Here is a 27,536-nt window from a genome sequence, read left to right as displayed (position 1 = left end):
CTGGATGCGATTGCGCTATTTAGCACGCGAACGGCGGCGGTAGGTATTTATTTCACTACACCGGAAAATAAATAGAGCGCAGAAGGATAACTTACATAACATAATATGCAGGTATTACATGTTCATGTAATACTCCTGAGTACTGTCGTGAATGCTATATAGAGAATATATCGTGAGATTTATTTTCAAATTTATTGAGGTTAAAGGGTTGGGTGTATGTTGTCGATTGTAATAACGTCAGTTACCTTAAGAGGGTATTTAATTCCACGCTATGTTTTTCCGTATTAATTATCGTATTTAACATAAGACAACTATAAATAGTGATAATTCTGTAATAACGATCTTGTATTTGCGAAGTATACACTGAAGTACTTCCAGTGTTATTCAATCAACTAATCACTGTATTGCAACCTAGAAGACTAATTTAACTGTTCAATTTTGCGTGGAGGTCGAAAGAAGTAGCGATAGGAATTTTAAAACGTTTTAGGAAGGACGTTATAGGTTCAACTGCTCATAACTCCTACGTTTAATTTTTATTACAACAATAAACTTGGTTCTACTTCAATTAAATTTAAGCACACTTATTTATTTTACTCGCTGTTACCTGCAACTCTGTTTGCGTGCTATTGGAAATACGAGGGTTAAAGTTATTAAATTGAATCAAATTCACCGAAAAAAATATTATGTCAATTTGGTATTACATAGGGTATAACTTGAATTAAGAAACTATACTTTATATCCTGAAATTCTCACGGCAGCGGAACCCCAGGGCACATATAGTTGACAGCAAATATTTAATAATCCGTTCTTATATCTCGTATATGGAGAAAAAAGATTTTATTTTGATTATTTTTGTTTGTGACGATTAAACTCAAAAACTAAAGACCGATATATCATCAGGTAGAACAACTTTTTCTAAGACGTCACATTACAGAGTAGCTGGTCCCTTTGGCTTCCATATTACATGATCCAGCTTCCATTTTTTTTTCGCCAAAGGAAAATGCTCATCAGGTTGTACAACTTTTGTTAAGACGTCTTTTCCATAATTCGGATGAATGGTCTGAAATGGACCTGCATCAGCTGTTCCAGATTCCAAAATACACACCAAATGAAATTCATCGAAATGAAGAATTTTATTTTATATTCCATATAAAGAGCAAAATGATGTCCTTGGCCCTGATATGCTCTGGTTAATGATAAAAATATTGAAGGTCCAGTTACGCTTTGCTTGATAATTAAACGTCACTCATAAAGAGTAATTTTCAAGGAGCATTGGCGTTTTACTATTACCTATAATAGTTTACCTCCTGTCGTGTGCCAAATGTTCCACATCCTATACCTGCATAAGAAGGTATAAATAAACTCCACGACAAGGATATCGATTTCTGATTTTTGTTTTGATGTTTTCCTCCGGTCGTGTGAAAAATTTTGAATTAATTTTGGAAGTAAGATTGCAAGTTGGTGAGTTCCGATTTATGTCTGTCATTTCCAACGTCCAGCAAAACTTTATAAGGGTTAAAAAATCTAACTAAAAGAATGCAATATTTTAAAATAATTTGACAAGAGAACTGCAGTTTTTTTCACGCTGGGCTAATAAAACGCGACCTTGACATTTCCGGCCTAAAAAATCGTGTTGTGCGTATCACGTTCAGCAATCACGCTCGTTGTTAGTACGATAATAGTTTTGTTTAAAGTAAGCAATGTCGAGGTATGTCGAACCACGCCTTCAGGATCGGCCACTTTTACTTTTGCTGCGAAGGGGGGCGAGGAAATTCGGCGGTCGCGATGGTCGCGGCTGCAGCCAGCAGTCACCCGTCAGCACGCAGCTCGCTTGCGTTGCCTCGCGATCTCGCCCGCGGTTTGTCACGTGCTCGATATCGAATAGCACCGGTGTCGAACACAGAAGTACTTACACATATCATTGAGGTAGTTACGATTTTGATTTTTGAGATAAAAAGGTTAATTAAAGATTTTTGTAAATATATTACCTGAAAATATTTACAGCATTCTAAAATTAACTGTAATGCGACCAAAAATATTTTACTTCCCGTTTTCGAAAATGTTGTACTTAAAATATGTAAATTTCTTTTGCGAAAATTTACTATAAGTACACGTACTATAAGAGCAACTAAAACATGTGAGTGCAATATGAAAACACATTGAGTATAATAATTTCTAATTATGATAAAAAAATTATATGTAATTATTTATGGATACATCCGTACTGTTCAGGGCTATGTATTTTACCTACGAAATCCCAAAAAAGGATATCTATATTTGCAAATATTATAGTTCGGTATAGATAAGGTGTCACGTATTTTGCAAAATGACGGCGGTAATTCTTATCGATACACAACGGTATCAGAAAGTGAAGTGGCCTAACTAAATATTGTGTTGCAAACTTTAAAAGCTGACCTTATATTATATTTTATATTTAAAAAGCAAACTTAATTTTTTTAAATGTGATATTTTGACACTTATTTATTAAAAATAGTTTGTACTTTTATAAAAATAATATTTAAGACTTTTCAAACCTTAGATTATCTTCTTCGTCTGTAACAATGCGGTAAAGAAATACATTCGTTATGTCGTTTAAAGGAAGTTATCGAATATAATAAGCAGACGGACACATACGGAATGCAATTCATTTATCACTGAATGCTTGTGCCAGATGACTCCGCTCTTCTTATCGATAAGACACATAAATGTTACCTAAAGTGATTTAGAACATGCATGACTAAGGTTTAGGTTTATAACAATTTATATCACAATATCTAATACTAATACAATTTAAAGTCTTAACTGATAAATGTCTCCAATTCTTCATATGTTTGATTGTTTAACCACATTATTAACATTGTTTTGCACTCGTAGTAAGGTTTGTTGTATATATATATTATACTATTAATTTTATTATAAAGACGGGCAGAACGAGAGTTGAACTGCACTTGAGCAAAATGAAGCAGCTACAGTGTGATTTCTGTACCTTCTTAACAGGGTAACTTAACTGCCTTGGATCATGGTCACAAATTGATGAATGGGTTTGCCTCTTCATCGTGTTTTCCCTCGTTGTTTAAGCTTCGGTTATTGATAAATTGATCACTAAGTACCTATTGACATACCAAGCTGCTGCTTTAAGTTTAAAAAATAAGTACCACTTGATGGTAATCACTATGAATGAAATTACCTTCGATGGCAGTGCCATCTTTGAGGAAGGTCATTTAATCAAAGAGAAGCAATCTTTATTTTTAAGGTCTTGCATATAATAAACATCGCGTGTTCAATCTTACAATCTACTTAATAGGCTATTATTAGTTCGACTTTTCGTTCTTATCAAGAAATTTCCCTTCAGAAACATGTCTGGCAATTACAATAAATGAAACTTATTTATTGTTTGTGAGCTTCCAATACTGAATGTGTTTAGCTGAAATTTGACATGTAAAAGAACATATAACGTAACGTTAACAGCTTGTTTGAACTACTAATGGTCATATAATAGGTAATATCATCGATCAATTTTCCCGGAACGGAACGAGTAATTATCGCGATTAACCCATGACACGCATAAATGAACATTACGTTATTGAGCAATTTGTTAACCGTTTTAAAAAAAATTGGTTGTTACCCTTGCGTGGATAAACGTTTTTAATGTAATGATTCCTTGCTTCCTTTAAAACCAACTTACTATTCATCATATTAACGTCAAATAAATTTTTAATGAAGGATTTATAGAGCTTTACGTGATGATTTCAAATTTAATACTCTTAATTGGAGTAAGTAGGTTCTTACCATTTGATTTATGATGGTCTCAGATACCACCTATAAACCAATTAATAATTAACTTAATTTTATGATAACTTTGCAAGTTTTTTTTATTACTGCACTTATTGTATGAACAACGAAGAACTTTTTGAAAAAGGAATATTATCCAAAACAAAGGCTTCGCAATTTCAAACATGTGCTTCACTATACAGTAACATATCCTTGAGGATAAAGATGCTCATTGTTGGTATGTAATATAGGTACTAAGATAATGTTGATGTAATTGAGTAATACCTACCTTTCCTAAACAATAGTTCATTGTCCGATAATTCTGCATTACGTGTTTACTAACACGCAGCATAATGAATCCCCAACAAGCACAGGAAGATGATAGAAAGATATATATGGCGTATTTATGATATTTATAGACCTAAATGTTTATTGTAAATTTATGACCGAAATATGATAAATAGCTTCTGTTGCATCTAAGATGAACGCAAGAAGTATAAGTAATTCGAACCGAGATATTTTAAAAATCGATGCGAGTTTGACATATTTTCAAAAGCTTTGTTCATTTTAGTACTCCATACTTTATTAATGCTAAAATTTTATAGAGATCGATTCAGTGGTTAAAGTATGAATGGGTATACCTCTTCTCTGCCTCTCTAATTAAATAAACAAAGACAGGATAAAGTAATAAATAAAAGATGTGAATTTGGTATCTATGTCAGTGCTTTTAATTAAAAACTGACTGACTACAAAAAGCAAATTTTCATTTTGCAAAATAAAGAAAAAAGCATAATTTGCAATTTAAAAAATTCGCACACAATGTTACTGAGTGAAAGTGTTAAAAGATTGCGTATTGCGTACAACGTGGTCAACGTGATTCAAAGACTTTGCTCTTACTCTTAAGATTTATTTATTTTCATATTGAAATTAAGCATACTGTTCATAAAAAATACTGATGCAATATAAAAAAGTATCAACTCTTCTTTCTTAAATTAATTAAATGTACCTACATGTAGCAGTCATCTGGTTATTTTTTTTTTCAATTTATGTGGTTATAACTATAAAAATTTGTAGATAACAACTTGTTGTTAAGAAAACAAAAAAAAAAACTCACTAAACGATTGTCACAATTCAACTGTTATCTTTTTCATAAAATTTCTGAATGAATGGTCAAACTAATTTGTTTGAACCTGACATACGCGCTACTTTATCAAGTTTTCGTTACTACATTTTCGCATAACAAATTGACATCATTAATAAAATAACACTCCTAAACGGCATGTTAACACAAATAGTGGCATGTTCAATTAGGACAAATTATGTAAATATAGCATTAAAATTATGATTGATCGTTCAGCTACCTTAGAACAATGCTTTGTTCTCATTGTACTTTGCTGACAAATGTAATATGTCGTCTAAATATATTCAAGTCACGTTAAAGAGTTTATATATAGTATATTTTTTATTTTATTCACGTCCAGAGTGGTCATGTTGTCCCTGTGGATGACGTAAAAAAGTGACAAAGCATTAACAATTAATGAAACATAAAATTCAAAACAGATAGCCGTCCGATAAACACTCAAATAATTTATTCACATCGATTTGGTCCGCTTATACTGCGATCTGGTCATTTGTTCGACGAAACAACAAAAAATTACCTATAGTTAGCTACTGGTAATTATAAAAAAATATTTAAAATAGAGCGTCGGTACTGGGTTTGAATTCGTATACCTATTGTAAAACGCAATGAGCAAAACCAGCTTTGGATGATTTTATTTGGTTCTGTGGGTAACATGGCTATTAAGAGGGTCCCTGCGGTCACTTTTTGTTTATGTGTTTATTATCCTCCTGGTGCTTATCCCGGGTTGCGTCCTCTTTGTGGTGGAACCCATCAGGTTGGGTCCAGAAATGGGTAAGTCAGATAATTACATGAAGCAAATTCCAAATCTGTTAATCGGGAAATCTTACTCAGTTTTTTGCACTTTGTGAAAGTCGCCTTAGTCGCCTTTTATGACATCTACAGGAAAGAGATGGAGCGGTCCCATTATATGACGGTAATAATGTGATCTCTGTAGGGCAACGAAAGCGACAGATGAAAGGAAACTGCATGCAAGTGATATGCGAATGTTAAGTCACATGTGTAGAGTGATAAGAATGGATAGATAAAATACGTAACTCACATTCTATGATAACGACTAAGATGAAGTATGTACGAGTATATAAGTAGAATTAACTAAATAAAAAGTTGAATGGTAAAAAGTTGGGAAGATACAAAATGAGAAGAAACGGAAATCATATTAGGTACTAAGAGGGCCCTGAATATGAAAGTGAAAGGTTTAAGATATAGGGGACGACATAAAGTGTGTGAAGAACTGACAAAACAAATTGGAAAAAACTCACATACTATGCCGATCCACGTTAAGATTGGGAAAAGGTAACGACGAAGAAGAAGAATGTGTTCCCTGTTACTAACATGAAAATAACTTCCGAGTATGAGAATAGTCATTAAAAACAAACTAAATTCTGTTATTGTAGATAATGTCTCGTATTTCCGAATATGGTTACTAAGTATATATAAAACTGCAAAAAATGTGATCGCATATCTACACGTCATGAGCAGTTATCCTTGCGTAAAGGAACGTTTATATAAATCTGGTTGAATGTTTGCTCTAAAAAATATGTAACTTCACCGTTTTAGGATGGGAACAAGGCAACTTTCTCATGATAATGTGATGTAGTTACATCATTGAACATTTAAAATCATGCACGTATTTTCTATGAACTCGTTGAAGTCTTTTATATGAGATGAAAGACGAAGCTATGTTTTAACTATAAATGCTTTTTAAAACTATATTTTAACTTACATAATTACTGAAATCAAATAATTTAAAGTGCTTTAGTTATATATATCCTATAATTTTTTAATTCATATAAGGTACACATAAAGTATAAGGTAAAAATAACTTCAGTGAGTAGTACAAGAATCTTACAAAATACTTGTACTACTGTTATTAAGATATCTGTCTCTCATCTTTGCGTATTCCCAGTTGCACCCTCCGCCACAATGTTTCGTGGCCTGGGGTCTGCTTACCGACATTCTTTTTCAGTCTTCAGTTTTAAGATCTTTTAAGAAGAAGATAACTTAAACAATTGTTTATTTTTTATTCATTATTTATAATTACATTTTTGTTTTTGCTGGCAAAAAAATATTTAAATGTGGCAAAGTCGCTGAGCAAATTAGATTTAGTAAAAGGGGGGAGGGGGGGGGGGAAATCTATATACATGTGGCCGCGAGCAAAATCTGTGATTATATAAATACTTCAAGTTTCACTTGACCTTCTTGAATTTGTGTTTACATCGTACATTAAATAGATCACGGTGAAAATCTGGTTCTATGACATAATATGATAAGCAGCCACGCCTCATTGCGGACGTAATAATTGTGACTTGACATCTCCGTTATCTAATTACTACGATATGACTTTACCGATTATCATTTCTTTATGAAAACTTACCGTTCAGACGGAGTTTATATTGGAATACCAGATTCAGCATGTTGTTCCTTCCAATGTACTGGAGGATATGAAAACAAATATTTTTCTCTCGAAAAATTGACAAATTACTAGTTCACGTAGTTCCCAGAACTTTAGAATTCGATCCCTCGGACTCATTTCCCCTGGATGTTGTCAAAGGCAACTAGCGGAATAGGAACATTAATTAAGTGCAGCTTTTACCAGCATGATCGAATATGGGTTAGTTCACCTGCAAACTTTGCGAAGGTCAAACGGGAGTTGCATCGTGTTAAGCCTGGCTTAGCCAATCCAGTATCATGGTCAGCGCCTTTGAGTGTATTGTCCTCTCCAGATAAGCCTTATAAGAAACTTTTTCTTACTTTAATGTTTTTATATCTTCCGTACAACAAAGTTTTATCAACCTATCAATTAGTATCTAAGTTTCAAGAGTTTATCTAGGTACTAAGAACACAATTTAACCTAGTATTACCTTAAACGTGCGTTACTGATAAAAACCTTTAAGTGGTATTTAGTGTTAGTAATTACACAGATAGTGGAACAATAAAACCTTGTTTAATTGCTATCTATATCGAACATTTTGTTACGAAAAAAAATGCGGTCAATGATTCCTTCTACCATGTTTTTAATCGAAATACGTCTGTTATTTTGTAAATTATACATTGAACAAAGTTAACATTTTGACAAGTTAAAAAACATTTAAAAAGAAAGTTTTATTATATTGTGAATTATTTTGTGTTATAACTATACAAGACTTAAGTGGATAATATATATATAGGATATATATATATTATCCACTTAAGTTCTATATTATCCAATTACTTGAGTAGGATAATATATATATAGGATATATATATATTATCCTACTCAAGTAATTTAATTATTATATTGTTAGTAGTATATTCGATCAATAAGCGATCCTACATTAATATTTTAGATTGTATATATATAGTTTGGGCCTGAGGTTTATAATTGATGAAATTTTACCGATAATAGGAATACAAGGAAAAATATTCCCAAAAGAAGCTTCAGGGAAAAGCTTGTTTATTTTATATTTAAACCAGTTATTACCACGAGACAATGAAAACTTCCTAAGCAATGGTGAATGCAAAGTGGCCTTGCATTGCAATAGGCATTCGATAGAACATACGCAGCTAGATAACTTTACGTGCTGTGGTTTTGTTCCATATTAGCAGTTGGATGCGGTTGTTTTTCTGGCAGAATGATCGATGTACACAGGAAAACTTTGTTATGCCGAAATAAATTTATCAGGTACATAAAAAAGAATAATAAGTATGAATGATTTTAAAGATAATCATAACATCATTCACACTTTCAATCGTATTTAAGAGAAATAAATAAAAGAAAATTAAAAGAGATCTATTATTCTACTTTAGGTTATCTTTAAGCTACTACAGTATTGCGGAGTCATCAGATATAAACAATTCAAATTGTTTAAAATACCTACCTACCCACTTCCTGTTTACAAGAATTTGCAAAATGTCATGAAGCAAGGTCTCGCAAAGAAAAAGAAATACATAAAGCCAGCATAGTTATTTTTGAAATAATAATATTGATTATTTACTTTTCAAACATAAATAATAAATATTATAATAATTATTAAAATATACTATGACAAGTCGTACGTAGTATTGCATCTGGAGGATAACTACATGCATATTGATTACGCGAAAATTTCTCTTTTTACCTTTATTTTATAAACATATTTATCAGGAAGACAAAGTGAAGGCTATTTATCGTTGTAAACACAAATCACAAAAGTCTTTCAGTTATTATATTATATGTACGAATGTACTACGACTCAGCCCCCATTAATTTCTGTTCCCGCGAGTTCGGAAAATCCTCTCTTAGTGAACCCCTATGCTATATATACCTAAAGAACCTACATGCCAAATTTTAAATTACTACACCCAGTGTAGTTTGGATTGGAGTTGTGGGTTGGATTCATACGTCAGTCAACTATGTAGTATCCTCTTTTATATACAAGTATATTAAGATTTGTAAATAACGTTTAAAGATTACAAGTTTACTAAAAAAAAGCAGGCTGGATAGAGTGATTTTTCTAGCAACAAAAGCTTAAGAAATATAGAATAATGTAGCGTCGACGACAGTTTGACTGACGGTTACATGTAAATTGGCCTGTTTGAAATAATATGAGCATGAGTATTGTTGTGAAGTGATATGAACGGCATGACCATTTCAAAACGAAGGAAGTTAAGTTCAGCATTTTAATCAGCTAATGTGAGAGGCTGTAACTATTTTTTTATTAATAAGTAGCTTAAGCTACTAAAAGTAAAACGCTAAAAGTATCCTAGCCCTCTTTCCAAGGTCTATTCCATATCTGGGCCAAATTTCGTTTTGACCAGTCCAGTAGTTTTTGAGTTTATTCATTGCATAAATATAAATCTTTACTCAAAAATCTTTAATAGTGTCTTTTTTAAGATAATTAATAAAAGTTGAGAATAGAAAAATATTTGACACTGATAATAATAACTATGAAGCAACGTGATTGCTGGTGACGAAAATTTTGCCTAAATTGAAAAAAGTTCCCAACTCTCTTTTTTTCTGACATGACCCATTAACATCATACTGTGGTTAATGGATTTTGTAATAGATTGTTTAAAATATATAAAAACATTAAAATAAGCATTAATTAAAAAAAAATCTATTTATGAACATTTTATGTAGCCTCGAAGTAAATTATACCAAATAGTTTCGCCAGAGAAACAATCTGTGGGCATCGCAACTTCTTCCATTGTATTTTTTTAATCAAACATATTATGAAGTCAAATCCCCATATTTTCTCTGCCTACATGTGTGCGCTAATCTCAAAGTCGTAGACGGATTTTATTCCTGTTTAAACTGTTGGGAAGAAGGTTTTCTGATGAATGCGTGCGAAGCCGGGGCAAGTGGCGAGTTTTAGTATAAAATATATTCCAGCCAAGTAACTTTATTGATGCTTGATTCAGTTAAGTAAAGTGTATGTGGCACAAAGACTAGCATACATATGTACATACATATGGTCACGTCTATATTCCCTGCGGGGTAGACAGAACAGAGCAAACAGTCTTGAAAAAACTGAATGGCCAGGTTCAGCTATTTGGCTTAATGATAGAATTGAGATTCAAATAGTGACAGCTTGCTAGCCCATCGCCTAAAAAAGAATCCCAAGTTTGTAAGCCTATCCCTTAGTCGCCTTTTACGACATCCATGGGAAAGAGATGGAGTGGTCCTTTTGTATTTTGTATTGGTGCCGGGAACCACACGGCACTATTTTTTTTTACTTTCGCACTTTTTGTGCAAGTTGCTATTTATTTGGCGAAAATTAACTTCTTCCAAAAAAATAGAATCGGAGTTTTTAGATAACCTTTTCTTTTTCTTCTGCAGATGTACTACTCTTTTCTTATAATATTATGAACCTTTTGAAGTATGTAGCCAGTTTATATAAATATTCATGTACGAGATACCATAAAAGGTTAAATATCATATTCGTTCGTGTTTATGGGAAGATCTTACGACAAACTATAATTAATCTTGCGATGGGTTTATTAGTCACTTTACAAGTATGGTTATACCATAAGCAACCAGTTGCTAGTTACGTAAAATAGTAAGATTTTCTTAAATTACTTCAATTCGTAAAAATTAAAGCCAATTCATCTTAAAATAAACAATAGCTAGCTTTTTATGTGAATATCTATTGATACAAAATAAATTTACTGATTACTAAAAAAAGTTCTAGGCAAATAAAGTGCCAGAAAAAGGGTGATTAAAAAACAAATTAACTTTAACGCAATAATTTCCGCATGAATGTGTTTATTTTAAGATACGAGTAAACAGATCATTGGCATGAGTTTTTCTTAGTGTCGGAAGCGTCCTTGAACTGAGAGTAAAAGTTGGTCGCGTGGCATCGCATTGATGGCGAAGTTTTGTTTTAGTATTGTTATGTCAGCAGTCGGCTCATCTGCTGCGTGTATTTTTTGTATACGCTTACGCAAACATTATACATACAGCAGTAAACTAATTAACGCACTCACGCAAACTGCATTACACTTTCAATGACCATTCATTGATGCGTTACGACTATTTGTATATCTAGGTATTATACCTACGACTGCCAAAATTAAGCAATATGATTCGATTTCACATCTTAAAATAAATTAAAATGTTGTATATGATAATTTTATGAGTTGACTAAAGCTGTTGCTGGTTTCTGTAAAAGTTAATTCTACTCGTATCAATTAAGCTGAACTGACATAATTTTTACTTATACAGTAAATTTACAATTTGCATTTTTTGATGCGCCACTTAATGATTGATGACAACTCACTTCTTTCCTATAGAAAATCTTTTACATTTCCTTTAATTACAGGATAATGGGGAAGCATGCTGTGTTCCTCTGCGCGTGGCTAGCTGCCGCCAGCGCCACACTCGAAGTGGTCAACCAATGGAACCTGCTTCAGTTCGACTTCCCCCCCGACCCGGTGCTGCTGGAGAAGTTTCAGCCAGAAAATACTGTTCCCACTGGTCTAGAGATTGGCTGGGATAAGATTTATCTGGGAATCCCGCGTCTGAGGGCAGGAGTTCCGGCCACGATGGCCTGGGTGCCTCGTAGCTTGCCACCGGGCGTCAGTCCTGTTCTTCAGGTAAATTAATCCATACGATATTTGTTTTTGTTATTTCATTCACACTTATATTGTCAAAGAGGATAGATTTGTTTTTGTATGTTATAAGTTATTTTAAAAACACAGTCTAACCGACTAGATCTTCAGTAGTAACATGGGCTATTTTAGTTGTGGAAATTCCCACAGGAATAAAGCCTCGCGAGAAAGTTTAGATGATTATAAACCTCGTAACAAGTTAAATAGGTGGGTTGCATAAACCAGTTTTATATTTGCACTTGGTATCAACGTCAATTAAATTGCTCTGATTAATTTAAATCTTTAAATTCGATCTAACATTCGACTGTCTGACTGTAATAATTCAATGTCATTCATTCAATATTGAGTATACCTACCTTTTTATTCATATGAAGTTTATATCAGGAAGTTAATGTTATATTATTATGCAAAATTGTTAATTGATATATATATATTGTTCTGTTATTATTTAATTATGTCGAATTGATTTAATACAATTACATGTTACAGAATAATCATTAAGCAGTAGACACGATCAAAAAATGGAGTTATCAACGCTCAAAAACATATATTCCCATAAAAATATTATGCCCATTCTTGTACTTAACCAATCGTAAAATAAACTTATATAAATAACTTCTTAAGTTATACCATTTAAAAGTGGCGAGAAATCGATCAGTCCTGGTATTTAAGACAGTCGTGATTTGCCAAGCGACGTCCTCGAATTATTGCGATTTACTTCAAAGTTCTACTCATGCATAGGTATATAAACTTATATTTATTAAAGCGTAGAGATAAAAACCTGGCTATTTTACTGTAAACAAAATTCCACAAAAGTTGATCAAATCCTAAATAAGCTAGGTATACGGGTCATCGTTTTTGGTCAACATACAGTCAGTGTCTCTAAATATATTGATAGTGTCTTTAGCAAACCGTCAGCTTTTAAGTCAGAAACTAAGAATCGGGAAAATTCGAGAAAATTATGGCGATCTTTTATATAAAGTTAAAATTGAGTAAATATTAATTCACAAGAGGACAAACCTTCATGTCTAATAGAAGTACTAGAATAAGATTGTATCATTCACACGCAGTATCTGACCTAGTTTATCGTATACATTGTTGTTTTACTTCGATACAAAATATGAGAATTTACGTGTGAATTGAGTAACAGTGAGATCTACAAGTAATTAATTAGATCCGACAAGATAACTGCTATATAACTAGCCATTTGATTTAATGTCCAGCTAATTTACTATGATTACGTTGCACTGACATAATCACACAAAAAATGTTAAAATTGTTTCTGAAGAATAATCATTATTAACAGATATGTTAGGTGAACATGTATGAAAAAACTGTATATAAACTAAAAAAATACTTGAATAATGTATTGATTAAAGTATTTACAAGTCCTGTCCAGACGAAAATTTTGTAGTCGAATTTTGGACATTCTTGATATATATATTTTCTTTCAGTGAACTCACACACACAAACAGACGCACACAGGCACTTATAACACATCTCTTTTTTGCATCAGGGGTTAAGCTAAAACACCCTCGATTAAATCATCAATATTCTCTATCAGTGCGCTTTCACTCGAGTATATTCGCTGACATTCGGTCTTACTTCACCTCTTTCAACTCCCACAACTTTTGAACAGCTCAACCGATTTTGACATGTTTTATCACCTCTAATAATAATAAAAAAAAAACTATTATACAATGGACAAAATTAAAATTCAGATAGTTTTATCCGTTCGTGAGCTATGATACCAAAAATAAACAGACAGACACATACACGTCAAACTTATAACACACCTCTGTTACCGTCGGGAGTCTAAAAAATAAAAACAAACATCACCATCAGATGACTAAGGGCAAGTTACAACGATTAGTTAATAAGAAAAATGCAAGAATTGCAATTGCACTAATGCCAAGTGCTAGGGAAAGTTGGTCCTGAATTGGCTTTGAAGGAGATCAAGCACAGAATGTATGAATGTTGATACAAACACAAACTTTTTTTGAGTTACCTGGTTGACTGGAAGAAATCCCTGATTCCCTGCGACTTCATCAAAATGACCAAAAAAATTGTACAGTATTTGACACATTTTCAAACCTTAATTTAACAAAGAAGATCAATGCCTACGTAGAAGTAAAAGGGATGTCTCTACTTTGTCGCTATTTTGTACGAGTGTATGTGATGTCAACATCAGCGACATGATCAGCGCTGGCTGTGGAGCATGTTGTTTACAGCTAGCATTATGCTGAGGGGGTACCTCCTTTCGGGAACACTACCCTCTATGTACTTTTATACTTTTACTCTTTAATATAATTGTTCATTGAATAAATATTTTTTACTTTTACTTATACTTTTTGTATTTGGAATAGTCTTCGTTTTTCATTGAAAATTGCATGCAAGGTGACGGCAGTCCACTTTCAAGTTTCTACAAGTATGCACTTTGAAAGTGCATTTTGTGCTTTAGAATACCAGTTCTTGGGTACGTATTATCTAATTTAATAGCTAAGCTTTTAGAATTCCGCGCTTTGTTGACTAGGAAGTAGTTGGCGCGAAGTTAGTTTCCCTTCTATATTTATTTATGACAAGCGCTTGCTTGTGGAATTGCTTACGAACATCTTGGTAAAAAGTAGTTATATTTCTTTAAGTATGGATTAATGAAAGATTAATTTCTTTAAATAGGTATCTGATCTACGTTGTATATCGTTATCATAATCACAGACAAATAAAATTACTGTCATGTAGGTTTAATATATTTGCTGAATAACATGTCTACGACATGAAGGCGGCACAGACACGCGAAAGCGTGAAGGGCAGGCAGACAAGCAATTTGAACAATCTGTATGCTGGCCTTGATAGGCGGACTCAATCAGAATTCGCCCTGCGACAATCGCCGTCATGTTAATTTTTTGCTCTTTTAGCGCTTGTTACTATATAATAGGTATTTAGCAAATGTGAACATATTATTTGTCTAAAATAGTATGTAGTAAATTGTAGGTGGTCTAGGTTTTTAAATTAAGGTTAATGCTCAATATATCAAAAAGGTTCCAAATAAAGAGATCATTTTTTTGGCTTTAGGTCTTTCACATGATGGAGGGGATGAAGGGATCATATTTAGACTACTAGACAGTCAGAAAATACACGGTTAATAAAATATTATTGTGTGATTTTACAAATTCATTCAATTTAAGTGTCTCTTTTGACCTTTGGAGTGTTATAAAAATACTCTTTATTCTTTGTCCTAAAAGTTATTTGTATGCTCGATTGGAAATGCATGCTATTCATTGAATATTTAATGATTATCAATCGTTACACTATAAAAATAATGTCGTACTTAAAAATATTAACATACATACAACTTATTTGTTTATTTAAAATGAAGGCTAGGATATTTTATTTTGCTTTCTAAGAATTCTTTGCCAAATATTATAAGAGGTACTTTATCCGTTTTAATAAGCGGAAATAAATAAGTTAGAATTAAAATGGGACAATTACAGTTCCAGAAGGCGTTTCCAGTTTCAAAAGGCACATTTCGGTCTCCTCTCCAGGATTTACACCAGAAGTTAAAAGAAGGATGACAGTCTTCATAGAATACTCGTATCTAAAATTGCCCGCTGCACTAACTCTCTCTACCCAGTAAGAAATATGGACGTAATTATATGTATGTATGTATATATGCACTTACAAACGACGGTAACTAGAAACAGTGACATGACATGAATTACCAAATGTGGCATTATACCTGTACTTCCGACGAACATGGACATGTAAGAATCTAAAATGTAGATATGGTCAATTTTATTGAGCTCTCCTTAAATACTGAAACAAGTTTTTGTAAGAAATACCACACTGCTTGAATTATTAAATATAAATTAAAAGAATAAGTATTCTTAATATATAAGTGACAATTTTGCTACTTTTAAAATTAAGTCAGTTTGATACTAGATATATTTTACTGTCACTTACGCATTTATTTATTAGTACAGAATTCGATTTATCTTCGATTATAGTGTATTAATACAGCTATAATCGAAGGTTTGGAAGTGAATTCAATATTAACCTACTTATGGAGTTGTCGTACTAAAATATATTTCTAATCTAACCTGACATACATACATATAATTACGTCTATATACTTTGCTAGGTAGACAGAGCCAACAGTCTTAAAATAGACTGATGGGCCACGTTAGCTGTTTGGCGTAAAGATGGAGTTGAGATCCAAATAGTGACAGGTTGCTAGCCCATCGCCTATAAACGAAGAATCCCAAATTTAAAAGCTTATCCCATAATAAACTTTTGAATATTATCCATCCATGGAAAAGGTATGGAGAAGTCCTATTCTTTTTTCCATTGGAGTGAGGAATCACACGGCACAACATGTTAACCCTATTTTTATTATTCATGAGAACTAAAGAATATGATTGCAGTATGTTACCGCTTCTTCTGCACTGACGCCTTGGAGGCGGCAGTAAACTTAGTTTCAAGTTATTTATTTGACGTCAACCAATGTTGTGAAACCAAACGTTTTTACAATTATTAAGCGATATGTAGTATCCTATAATAATGAATAAAAATTTTGAATTTGAATTTGAATTTTTTGAATTTGATTAACGCAACATAACAACATAATCAAAATAAAAAAAAATTCAACTAGGGGCCCGCTACAGTTTTGTCCGTGGTAGGTAAATAGAAAACCCTTAGCACCCGTCCTAAGCACCTGCATGTAAATCCATTTTTATGGTTAAAAGAAAGCAAAGTAAAATAAACTTTACTTCTTTTAATTTTTTTTTTATAATCACAGGATTTGCGAAAAGACATGGCGAACACTGGTTGTTCACTATGGCTGTGAACTAAAGTTGTTAAAAAAAAAATAACGACTTCAAAAAATTTGTTATCAGGCATACCCCGACTGGTCCTGGCACACCGCCGGCCGCGGAGACATCAACTGCACCGGCCTTGTGTCGGTGTACCGCATACGAGCCGACCGCTGCAACCGACTATGGGTGCTGGACGCCGGCGTCATCACCAGCATCGACGACTTCCGCCGGGTCTGCCCGCCGAAAATCCTCATCTTCGATATGGCAACAGACAGATTGGTGAGTGCCGCATAGACTGAAAGAGAGGCTTCTGTTGAGTCCGTCATTCTACATACATATATATAGTCGTCGTCTATATCCCTTGTGGAGTAGACAGAGCCAACAGTCTTGAAAAGACTGATAGGCCACGCACAGCTATTTGGCTTAATGATAGAATTGAGATTCAAATAGTGACAGGTTGCTAGCCCATCGCCTAAAAAAGAATCCCAAGTCATTCTATTTTTCACATTACCACGAAATTATCTTTTAATAATTCTCTGTTATATCATAGCGGTATTGCTGATTGGATTAGCATGTATTCTTCTAGGTATTATTTTTTCCAATCCAATCTAATCCTATATAGATGAGGTTCCCCTGGAAAGATTACGGTGGTTAGACTGAAGTCGTGTCGTATAAAACCTGACTTACCCAATTCAGGATCACGGTTTATGGGCGTACCTACAAGTTTTCTGCAGAGAGGATATAACCAGGACTTTACGTCAGGAGAAAGAAGAAAAAATAATAATAATTTCTATGGGATCCGCTTAGAATAAAATTAGTACCTACCTAACCTTTGTTGTAAAATATTTCGGTTAGGATATAATATTGATTTCCAATACTTATCTGTTGCGAATTAGAAACTACTCTATTATTCAAGACTAATCTTTTGATATGTTTTATAGGTATGAAAATAAAAAGGATTTATTGTATTTATGAAGCTATACAACTTAACAATAAAACAGTTGGTAATAAGTTTGTTATGCTTTATAGGAAAAACTAGGCAGTTTGGGTTCCAGATAATTCATTTATTGATACTTTAGATTAACATCCGTTATTAATTGTCTGTACTTATTTAGAAAACCACAACGGAAAGCGGCGAACATACATACAAACATAAAATCATGTCTATATCCTTTGTGGAGTAAACAGAGACAACAGTCTTGAAAATACTGATAACGATCACTCACTTTCAGCTGTTTGGCTTAGTGACAGAATTGAGCTTGATATAGTGACAGTTTGCTAGCCCGTCGCTTAAAAGAATAATCCCAAGTTTATAAGCCTATCCTTTAATCGCCTTTTACGACATCCATGAAAAAGGGATGGAGTGGTCCTATTCCTTTTTCTATTGGTGACGGGAACCACACGGGACGTTGCGAATATTGGGAAATATTTGTGCTTGCATAATGTTAAAAGTAAAATGCTATGTAAAAAATTAATAAATAATTAATTTAAAAATTTATAACGGCTTAGAGGCTAAAAGCTAGAAGATGATTAGTCCTGATGAAGTTAATAAAAAGTTTTCTTGTTCTACATATTGGTTCTACACACGGGCCAAATTTATATGGTACCATGTAGGTACCATACCGTACCATACTGATGATATCCACCGGATGCATGAATATATCATGCAACCGGTGTAAGTAGGTACACTTACATCCCACGTGTTATTTCGAAATAAACCATCATAAAGTATTTCTCTCACCGCAACTCAAGACCAAAAAACGGTCTTGACTCGTTCACGGTCGCTAATTCATTAAGTTTCCGTAACTGAACATAAACAATGCTTCATTAATGAGATCCGCCCTTAGTGATAATAATAAAGAGTTCGACATAAAAAATATAACAACAATTTTGGATATACTCTATTATCTTATAAACCCTATAAGACGCCCGCGGCTCCGCCGCTAAAATGAAAAATCCTATTGATTACCGTTTTTCATAAAGAAATGTTTAATTTTCCCGGGAAAAAAATAATCTTCTCCTTGTGCTCCCCTACTGAGAAACCATTATATCCAAATTTCAACTTTTTCCCCTCAGTATTTTCGGCTGTACTTTTTTGCCAGTCACTCAGGCCCTCAGTAATGAAAGAGTTTTATACTAATAATTGACGATAAAAAATAATAACTGTACCTAATTCTTATTTTAACAACATCATGTGTTGTTTTGCCGTGTGGTTCCCGGCACCAATACAAAAAAGAATAGGACCACTCCATCTCTTTCCCGTGGATGTCGTGAAAGGCGCCTAAGGGATAGGCTTACAAACTTGGGATTGTTTTTTAGGCGATGGGCTAGCAACCTGTCACTATTTGAATCTCAATTCTATCATTAAGCCAAATAGCTGAATGTGGCCCTTCAGTCTTTTCAAGACTGTTGGCTCTGTCTACCCCGCAAGGGATATAGACGTGACCATGTGTATGTATGTGTTTAAGGTTGCTAATATTTTTATGGTCGTCTAATAATTCAATATTCCACATTCACCTCAACTTAATAGGTTAATGAGTACACAATTGAACAAACACTTACAAGTCAACAATCATTATACTTAATAACAGCCCAGCGTTTATTACCTGGAGGTATGGGGTAAATGACTCATAATCATAAATTACCAACATAATGAAACGACATGTAAATTGTCAATATCTTGCAAATACATATAATTTATATTGGATATTTTATTTTAGTTGTTTAGGTGGATGGGTATGGTATGGTAAGTATAACAGAAGGGAGGTACCAGATACATATATAAATAATCCAGTCTATAAAATGTTTGCACAAATTGTGCTGTGTACTTGTGTGTGTACTGTAAAAGAATACACTGTTTTATGTGCATTAGTTTTTTTCTTCGCAAAAATTTATGAACATACTATTTCGACTTTTAAGGGGAAACAGTAATGCAATGTGTAAAGTTTGTGTGTTAATATAGTACTAAGTTAGTGTAAAGGCAACCCGACTTACAATAACTAACATCAGACACTTACACAACAGGAAGGCTGCTCGAAGTTACGAAATGTTCTTCAAGATAGGACATGGTCTTATCTACAAACAATAAAGGTTTGCGAAGTTATGAAACGTCTAAGTAAGCTCGCCTTGGACAGCTAAGTCGTGCTTTAAACTGGTTTAATTAATTTTATCTTCAGGTTCTTGTTCTAAATTTTTGTTTTTGATTAAATTTTACGACTATACGAAATTGCTGTTAAAAAGGTGTTCTAAATAAAATGTTTAAAGGTAAAGTAATTGATAGATCAGGCACCAAAAGTCCCTATAAATAAAATCATTACAACTAATTAAATTAAGTGATAAGTATTACTTATTTAGCTGAGGAATCATCAATATCAAGGCAGAAATAAAATTGTTTTAATATGTACATCTGGACTGATGAGTACTTTTGGATATTTAAAAAAATAATAATAACTAAGTTTGGTAATGGTATCAAAATAAATAGTTAAATTTAGAACCAGCTTCTATTATCCTTGAGTCTTCTTTACACTTCTTACTACCAGGCGTTTTTTAGATCTAAACTGTCATTTAGAATCGCTGCTCTGATAAGAAGATTATAATAGATATCTTTGTAAAGCTAATCAAACTGCCTATTAACAGTTGACTGCCGAGGCCGTTGTTTGTGAAAGGGTGTGGCCCGGCCATGGCTGCCGCAATTGTCCAAGTCCATACCGTTATTGTGGGTGGCCTGGTTAAAGTTTACATCTATATAAATCACTCGAAGAGGCGTGCCTTTGCTCTATGACATTGAGCTTAGAGCTATGAAGTTATCAATATGTCAAATACGTCGGCTTCGAGAGAATAAAAGAAGCTTACTTATGATACTCTTGAATGTATAGTCTATTTGTGTGCTAAATTTCGTTAAAATCCGTCTTTGAGATGATTCGTTACACACAAAAATAGAAATGTTTTTCTGTTGTAACGAGTAGTACGATTTTCTTTCTTGAGTGCAGTTCTGACGATCTAATTGGCATTAAACAATGTACGATGTATTATATAAGGAGTTCATATACATATTTTCATCTCTGTCAAACCTCCCTGGCTAAAACTACGCGACAACAGTAGGTATATTTGCTCATATTATTACAGATTATATTTATGTATTGCATTAAAATACTTACCGAATACATTGTTTGTATAACATAATAACACGATTATAACACAATACTTAAGTCTTAAGATCTATATTCAACAAATAAATGATTAGGTATGATTTATAGCCCACGAGAATGGTGACTGCCGTAAGGGGTAAAGACGTGATGTATGTACGTGAGTGTGTACACGTGTGTATGTAACGTGAATTTAACATTTATTATTAATTATTATTTATTATTAAGTTATTATTCATTTATTATTTGGCTCATAATCGTCTTTTCCTAACTTCTTTAGTTTTCCAAATAAAAATCATACTCACTTCTTTAACATTTTCATTAATTATCATTTATCATATTCTTAAATATATACTTAAGCAATATGCAAACCTAAAAGACAAAACTTGTTTCACACTCTACACGCAGTTCTTTGTCCCGGCGTCCTGTCCTTGTCTTTATTACATCTTCGCCTATCTAGAGAGGGGCCCAGAGTGCGCCCTTTGACTATTATTCTGTAAGTCAGGTTTATACATGCAGCGACTCCCATCTAACCACCGTAACCTTTGTAGAGAAGCCTTAGGTATACCTCTATCATCATGTAAGAAACTGCACTTGATGAATGTGCCTATTCTCTCAGTTACTTTTTACGATATCCATGGGAAAAGGATGTAGTGGTCCTATTCTAAGGGCACGCTTAAGTGTTTTACCGTAAACAAGCCAAATTACTTTATGATTTTTATTACAAATCTTTGTATGAATTCGTGTTCCAGGTGAGAAGCGTCTACTTCCCTCGGGAGCTTCTCCGTCCGGCCTCGTTGCTTACCAACATTGTGCTGGACGATACCAGATCCCCCACTAATCGTCACGCTACCTGCGACAACATCTTCGCCTACATCAGTGACACTGTGGCTCCAGGTAGATAATTCAAAATTTTTCTTACATTTCAAGACTTTCGCAGAGTTTATCAATCTTAAAAAGAGATAAGTACCAAATCTTATTTGTTTTTATTTATAATTGTGATTTATGCACCGTCTGTGTAGTGTTATAAATAGTCTTGTTTACGCATTTTCAAATACTAATGTTCTAGTAGAAATGTGGGCGAATCATCTGTAGGTGTTCTACGCCTGATTTAAGTTCCCATCGTCAAGTATCTAGTTTCAGTTAGGTAAACGTTAGTAACATATTGGTTGATGATTTATTGATATTTGAACCTTTTAATGCTTATAAATTTAAATGATTGACTTTTGTCTCTGACTGTTATGAGTACGTAGATACATTTCTATTAAAGAACAGTTATGCAACACTGCCTTAATGAGAAACAAGATACATACAGTTCTCATGCTTATTATAACGTGCCAGCCTATTCAATGTTTTGTGTTAGCATGTCAAGTAGATAGATCTTATCTTACCTGTTGACAAGTCAGTCTAAATTACTTTTCTAATTTTTTAAATATACATCTTGGCGCATGTAATATGGAGTCTCAAAGACAATTTAAATCGCGACGCCTGAGATAGCAATCCAGAGGTTTGCACCTGTGGGAATGTTCGCAAATACTTTCATCCTTAAACAAAAACAATTATTTTCACAAAACCTTACCTTTACTCATATTTAGCCATGCTCGTGATCTCAAGTCGACCAACACTGCAAACCATGCATAAAACAAAGGTTTCTTCGTAAAGTTACGCAATTTGCTGCCAACTAAATACTAATCAAATTGATATGCAGCCTATTTGAAGAAATTGTGTTTTTGCGTAACGAATATAAACTATTATAACGTTGGACGAGTTTGCATGAAAAATGTGCGTATCATGAACCATGTTGAATGACCAAATGTTGGCAACTAGTTTTTGGACAACGTAATCATCTCATACTTAATGTCGTAAAGTAGGTTATAATGTAATATATTTTTTTTAGATTCATTAGAAAATAGTCGTGTATTTTAAATATTAACTTTCTTGGCACATATGATAGGGCCAGTGTAGTTCTTTATTTTGTAACATTTATCGGCATTACAAAACTATTGAACATCATCGAAGGTACTCGTAGCAACATGAGTAGGACTGAATAGTAGGTCACATTACATATTGCCGTGGGAATCCGCATCTCGTTTCCATACGAATTATGTTTTATCTCCTATTGCAGGCATCATCGTGTACGATGGTCTTCGCGACAACGCGTGGCGTGTGACCCATGCCTCCATGTACCCAGACCCTGACCTTGGGGAATATGACATCGGAGGTGAGAGGTTTACTCTCATGGATGGCATCGTGGGTTTGGCACATTCTCCAACGCAAGGACTTCTTTACTACCAACCGTTAGCTACCGACAGGTAAATATAACTCTACTCTTCCTTCCTTCCTTCTACTCTTTTTCCTTCTCTGCTCATGCTGTACGACTGTGGAATTCCTTACCGCATGATATTCGCGATTCCCAAACTCTTACTTCATTCAAACGACGAGTTAAAGACTATTATCTCTCCAAATAGACTTATATTATATTATATATATATATATATTGGTATGTTTATGTAGTTTAGTACTGTCATTTATTTAATTGTTCCATGTTTAATTATGTAAGTATTAGCATGTATGTTTAGTTAAATATGTTAAACGTTATTTATGCACACGCCATACCGCTCCAAAATTAATCTCTCCTCTCATGGGTCTACTGGAAGAGATTTCTTTTGAAATAAGTAGCACCTTTGTACTAGAATTACTGTAATAAATGCTTCTGTATATAATTTTGTGTACATAAATAAATAAATAAATAAATATAAAATTGTGTCGGCACTAGGTATAGAATAGGACCATTTTTTCCATGGATTGTATAGGGCGTAATGCAACAATCTTGATTCAAAGAGGTTTACGTTCACCTTATAATAGGCTTAAGGAAGTCAGACAGACGGGAGTCGTTTCATGTAATAAGTCGACTCACCCAAATCTAAATTGAGGTAAGTCAAGGAACATGCATGGGGAACTACCTACTGCCCTGAGTTGGGACAGGGATGAAGATTAGAACCCGATACAAATAATACCTATTAATATGCTTTGTGAAACCCAATACTTTATTGAAACTCACATGTAACATTCGTTTTATCTTCAGACTTTTCAGTGTATCAACGGCCGTGCTAGCGTCAGGTCCACCAGCAGAGGGCGCTGACTTACCCGTAAACCTGGTGGGCCGCAAGTCGTCTCAGGGCCTGGGCATAGCTGTGGATCCCCGTGACGACACCATCATCTTCAGCCCAATCACTGAGACAGCCATTGCCGCATGGAACCCACTAGCCAATACACACAAGTGAGATAATCATTTTATAGTCAGGTGGAAAGGCCTTTTGACATGTTTGCATGAAAATATTGAATTATGAAGCAATCTTGCTGCCTACCCCCTCCGAGAAAGAAGGGATATATAATAATCACCTATCTATTTAAAGGAGGTGGTGGCATAAGGAGGCTTCCTCGTGTATGCAAATGACTTCTTGAAATTTTTTATGAGAAATGTGAAGTTATGTAACGGATTAATGTATTTCAATCTAAACAGAATGATAAATGTAAAGTTCATTCAGAAACTGGGTTTGATAATAATGAAATAAAAAGTTTCAACATCCGGTCAAGGCTGCCAATGTTATTCAATACCATTGGTGATTTTCAATCAAATATCTGTGTCCATTGCATCTCGATCTGAAATAAAGAAAGAATAAAATCAAGTGAACTTTAAGCTAGTTTTTGCTTAAAAAAATGTTTGTAAATATCTCGCTCGCTCTCGCAGATTTGTTTTTTTACCATGTATATCTACTTAGTTTTGATTCTATATAGGTACCCACATTTTAGATGCTTAAAAATGCTATCGTTTCACGCCAAATCATTTGTTCCATCTAAAGCCGTTTTTGCTTAATATAATAACATACTTACATACATACATACGTCGTCTTTTTGCCTTACGGGGTAGGCAGAGCCGATTAATCTTGAAGAGACTGAAAATAAATACACACTTATCTACCTTTATTGCCTAGTCTCAAGTGAAAACTATATTGATTTCAGGTTGTTAGCCATGGACGCCGAGAAGCTGCAGTTTTGCGCGGAGGTCCGGTGGGCCGAGCGCGACAACGGCGCCGTGTGGGCGCTCTCCACGCGGTTCCACAAGTTCTTCCGCAGATCCGTGTCCAAACATGAAGTAAGTTGTTATTTTGTCGTAATAAATTCATGCTATGAACTCGAAATAACATTTATATAATATAATTTAGTAAAAGAGGACACTGACAACGAGACTCTCTCGAGAACAACGAGGAAAACCTCTATTCGCCGTATTTAATTTCTCCAATTCCAAATAGCAAATTTACTAAATAACAACATTGCCATGTGAAATACTACAAGTAAATTTCCACTTTATTACCTTTTTATCCCATGAAACATCAATCAAACGCCAGTGCCAGGACGATGATTGCATCTAACCGTCTTTCAGATATCGCGGCTTGCCTAAATCGCAAATACCTGATTCTCCCTTTCCCTTTCCCGGATTGCAGAAACTTTTCTTAGTTTTTCCACGTCTCGAAACTCTAACTTGGTTCCAATTTCTGTTTCCCGTGGCCGAGTTCAGTAGTTTCGGCTGTGCATTGTCTGATAATCACGCAAAAGTTTGGTAAGTAAAGACTTTGGTTTGATGAAAGTATCTATTTAGTGAGTGTATGTATTTTTTCCAGATTAACGTGCGGGTACTACGCATACCAGAGAGTGGGTTCGCAGCGCTTCAGCCCCACGTGCTACGGCGCGCCGCACGAAGGACCAACTCCACTCTCCATTGAGCCACGCCATACAACACGCTAGAACAAGTTAAGAAAATTTCTTATTCCTTTCAAAATGATACCTGTATATGGTAACTTGACTTCAGGGTATGCCCGTTTTTGTACTCCGATCAAATAGGTATTATTTAAAAAATAATTAAAGAAGTTGGTTACCCTACTAATTTGTTTTTGATTAAATGATTTCTGTACATTCTTCCTTACTTAATACATTTCATTTCCTTATTAATTGTCATGTTAGGTGCCATGTTATAACATGAATGTTATCGCTCTTTGTATTGACGCACTGAACATTTTTTAACCAGAATCTAGCATACAACTGATAAATTGATTGTTTGGTTGACCCAAGATCTTAGTGGAAGTTACTGTAAAAGCGTAAGAATTTTTTTAATGTTAGTAGTAAATCTTGGTAAAAAGATACCTCCTATCAATATCACTTTAGTTTTATTTCTTTCATTTATATATATTTTATAGAACTGCTTATTTAATTTTCTTGGCGATTTGATACAAAGCACGAAATATTTCTACTTTGTTATATTTGTTTCATCGGGTTAATCATACCCAATTTAATTAAAGCAAGAGAATGATATCGGAAGTAAGTTCTGCTGCGGTTGACTACTACCAATCACAGAACAAGCATGATCGCGCAGACCCATGCAGTGATTAGTGTTCTGTGATCTGTAATGACGAATCATACGCAGCGGAAGCTCAGTCCCGCGGTGATAAATATTTGTCCGTACAAAAAGCGCGAGTGACCCGTGAAATCACAGTCCATGAGAAACAAAAATTGTTTTATTTTGAATAGACGAATGAAACTATGCCCACAGATGCTTTCAAATTTTTTGTCAAAGGAAAATAACTACAAACAGGTATTTTCTTAAGGTCGATTTAAGAACGAGATATTTAATTCCAATTTTTTAAGCTATATTTATGTAAAAGAATGTGGGCCAAAGATTGTCAAACATAAGATTCTAAGTACGTGCTTATGAAGGGAAATCACACAATTGATTGTGACTAAAATAACTGTTGTGTACCTTAGAGCGCGAGTTTTGCCTCGTGTGTAGGTCAGGCCAAATCGGTTGTGTGGGAAACGCAGCTCTTTTTTAGTTAGGTATTTTTCATAATATTTAATTAAACTGTAAGCTTAACCTAAACATATAAATTTCAATGTTTGCAAATAACTTTCTTGTTTATCCGAATATTCCGGACCAATTATGAAAACGGTCTAATTTTACTTAAAAAGTATATAGTATCGGTTGTAAATACGTTTAGAGGTACTTACTTTATAATCTGTAAATATTCTACCTAATTAATTTAATATTTTGGAAAAAAACAATTTTATATACTTACTGTAGTTACAGCTTTATATTTTTTATTTCTCAACCCTACACAGTCAATCGACCATCCAACAAGAAAAGGGATAAAATGTATTTAACTCACTATCCTTACATCATTCCGCTTTAAACAGTACTTGTAGATGATGAAAGTGATCGTTACGAAAACCTAAGTTACAAAATTCAAAATATTATTTGCTGTATCGTTTTAAGTACTTTTTACCATGTTAGAGGAAATTATATTATGCCTTGTATGTATAACCTTAACAATGTTTACCTGTTATAAGAACACATTTAAATGATTGTTTAAATGTGTCCTTATAACAATTAAGTAGGTACTTGATGAAATGTAATGAATATTACAAAAATGATATCATATAAGAAATTAAAATATTGTGAAGTATGGCTGCTTTTGTAAATGATATATTTTTAATAAAATATAAATAAACTGGTTGTATTATTTTACTTTTTCAGAACTTATCTAC

General features: G+C 33.7%; 1 protein-coding gene across 1 annotated transcript; it reads left to right on the top strand.

Moving 5' to 3' along the window:
- The first annotated feature begins 1,787 nt into the window (after window positions 1-1,787).
- LOC106141940 (protein yellow) lies at window positions 1,788-27,469 on the top strand. The gene is made up of 8 exons (XM_060946888.1): window positions 1,788-1,926; window positions 11,692-11,965; window positions 16,873-17,070; window positions 21,689-21,833; window positions 23,062-23,248; window positions 24,022-24,216; window positions 24,960-25,092; window positions 25,619-27,469. Exons 2-8 carry the CDS (start codon window positions 11,696-11,698, stop codon window positions 25,718-25,720), a joined length of 1,230 nt encoding a protein of 409 aa, XP_060802871.1. The 5' UTR covers window positions 1,788-1,926; window positions 11,692-11,695; the 3' UTR covers window positions 25,721-27,469.
- The last annotated feature ends 67 nt before the right edge of the window (window positions 27,470-27,536 follow it).

Source organism: Amyelois transitella, chromosome 12 (assembly GCF_032362555.1).
Source record: "Amyelois transitella isolate CPQ chromosome 12, ilAmyTran1.1, whole genome shotgun sequence".
NCBI classification, from domain to species: domain Eukaryota; kingdom Metazoa; phylum Arthropoda; class Insecta; order Lepidoptera; family Pyralidae; genus Amyelois; species Amyelois transitella.
This window is presented reverse-complemented; position numbering and strand designations above follow the sequence as displayed.

Coding starts and splice junctions, on each gene's coding strand:
- LOC106141940 (XM_060946888.1), top strand. CDS start 11,696: ATGGGGAAGCATGCTGTGTTCCTCTGCGCGTGGCTAGCTGCCGCCAGC. Junction 17,071..21,688: donor ATATGGCAACAGACAGATTG/GTGAGTGCCGCA, acceptor TTCGTGTTCCAG/GTGAGAAGCGTCTACTTCCC. Junction 24,217..24,959: donor CCACTAGCCAATACACACAA/GTGAGATAATCA, acceptor TATTGATTTCAG/GTTGTTAGCCATGGACGCCG.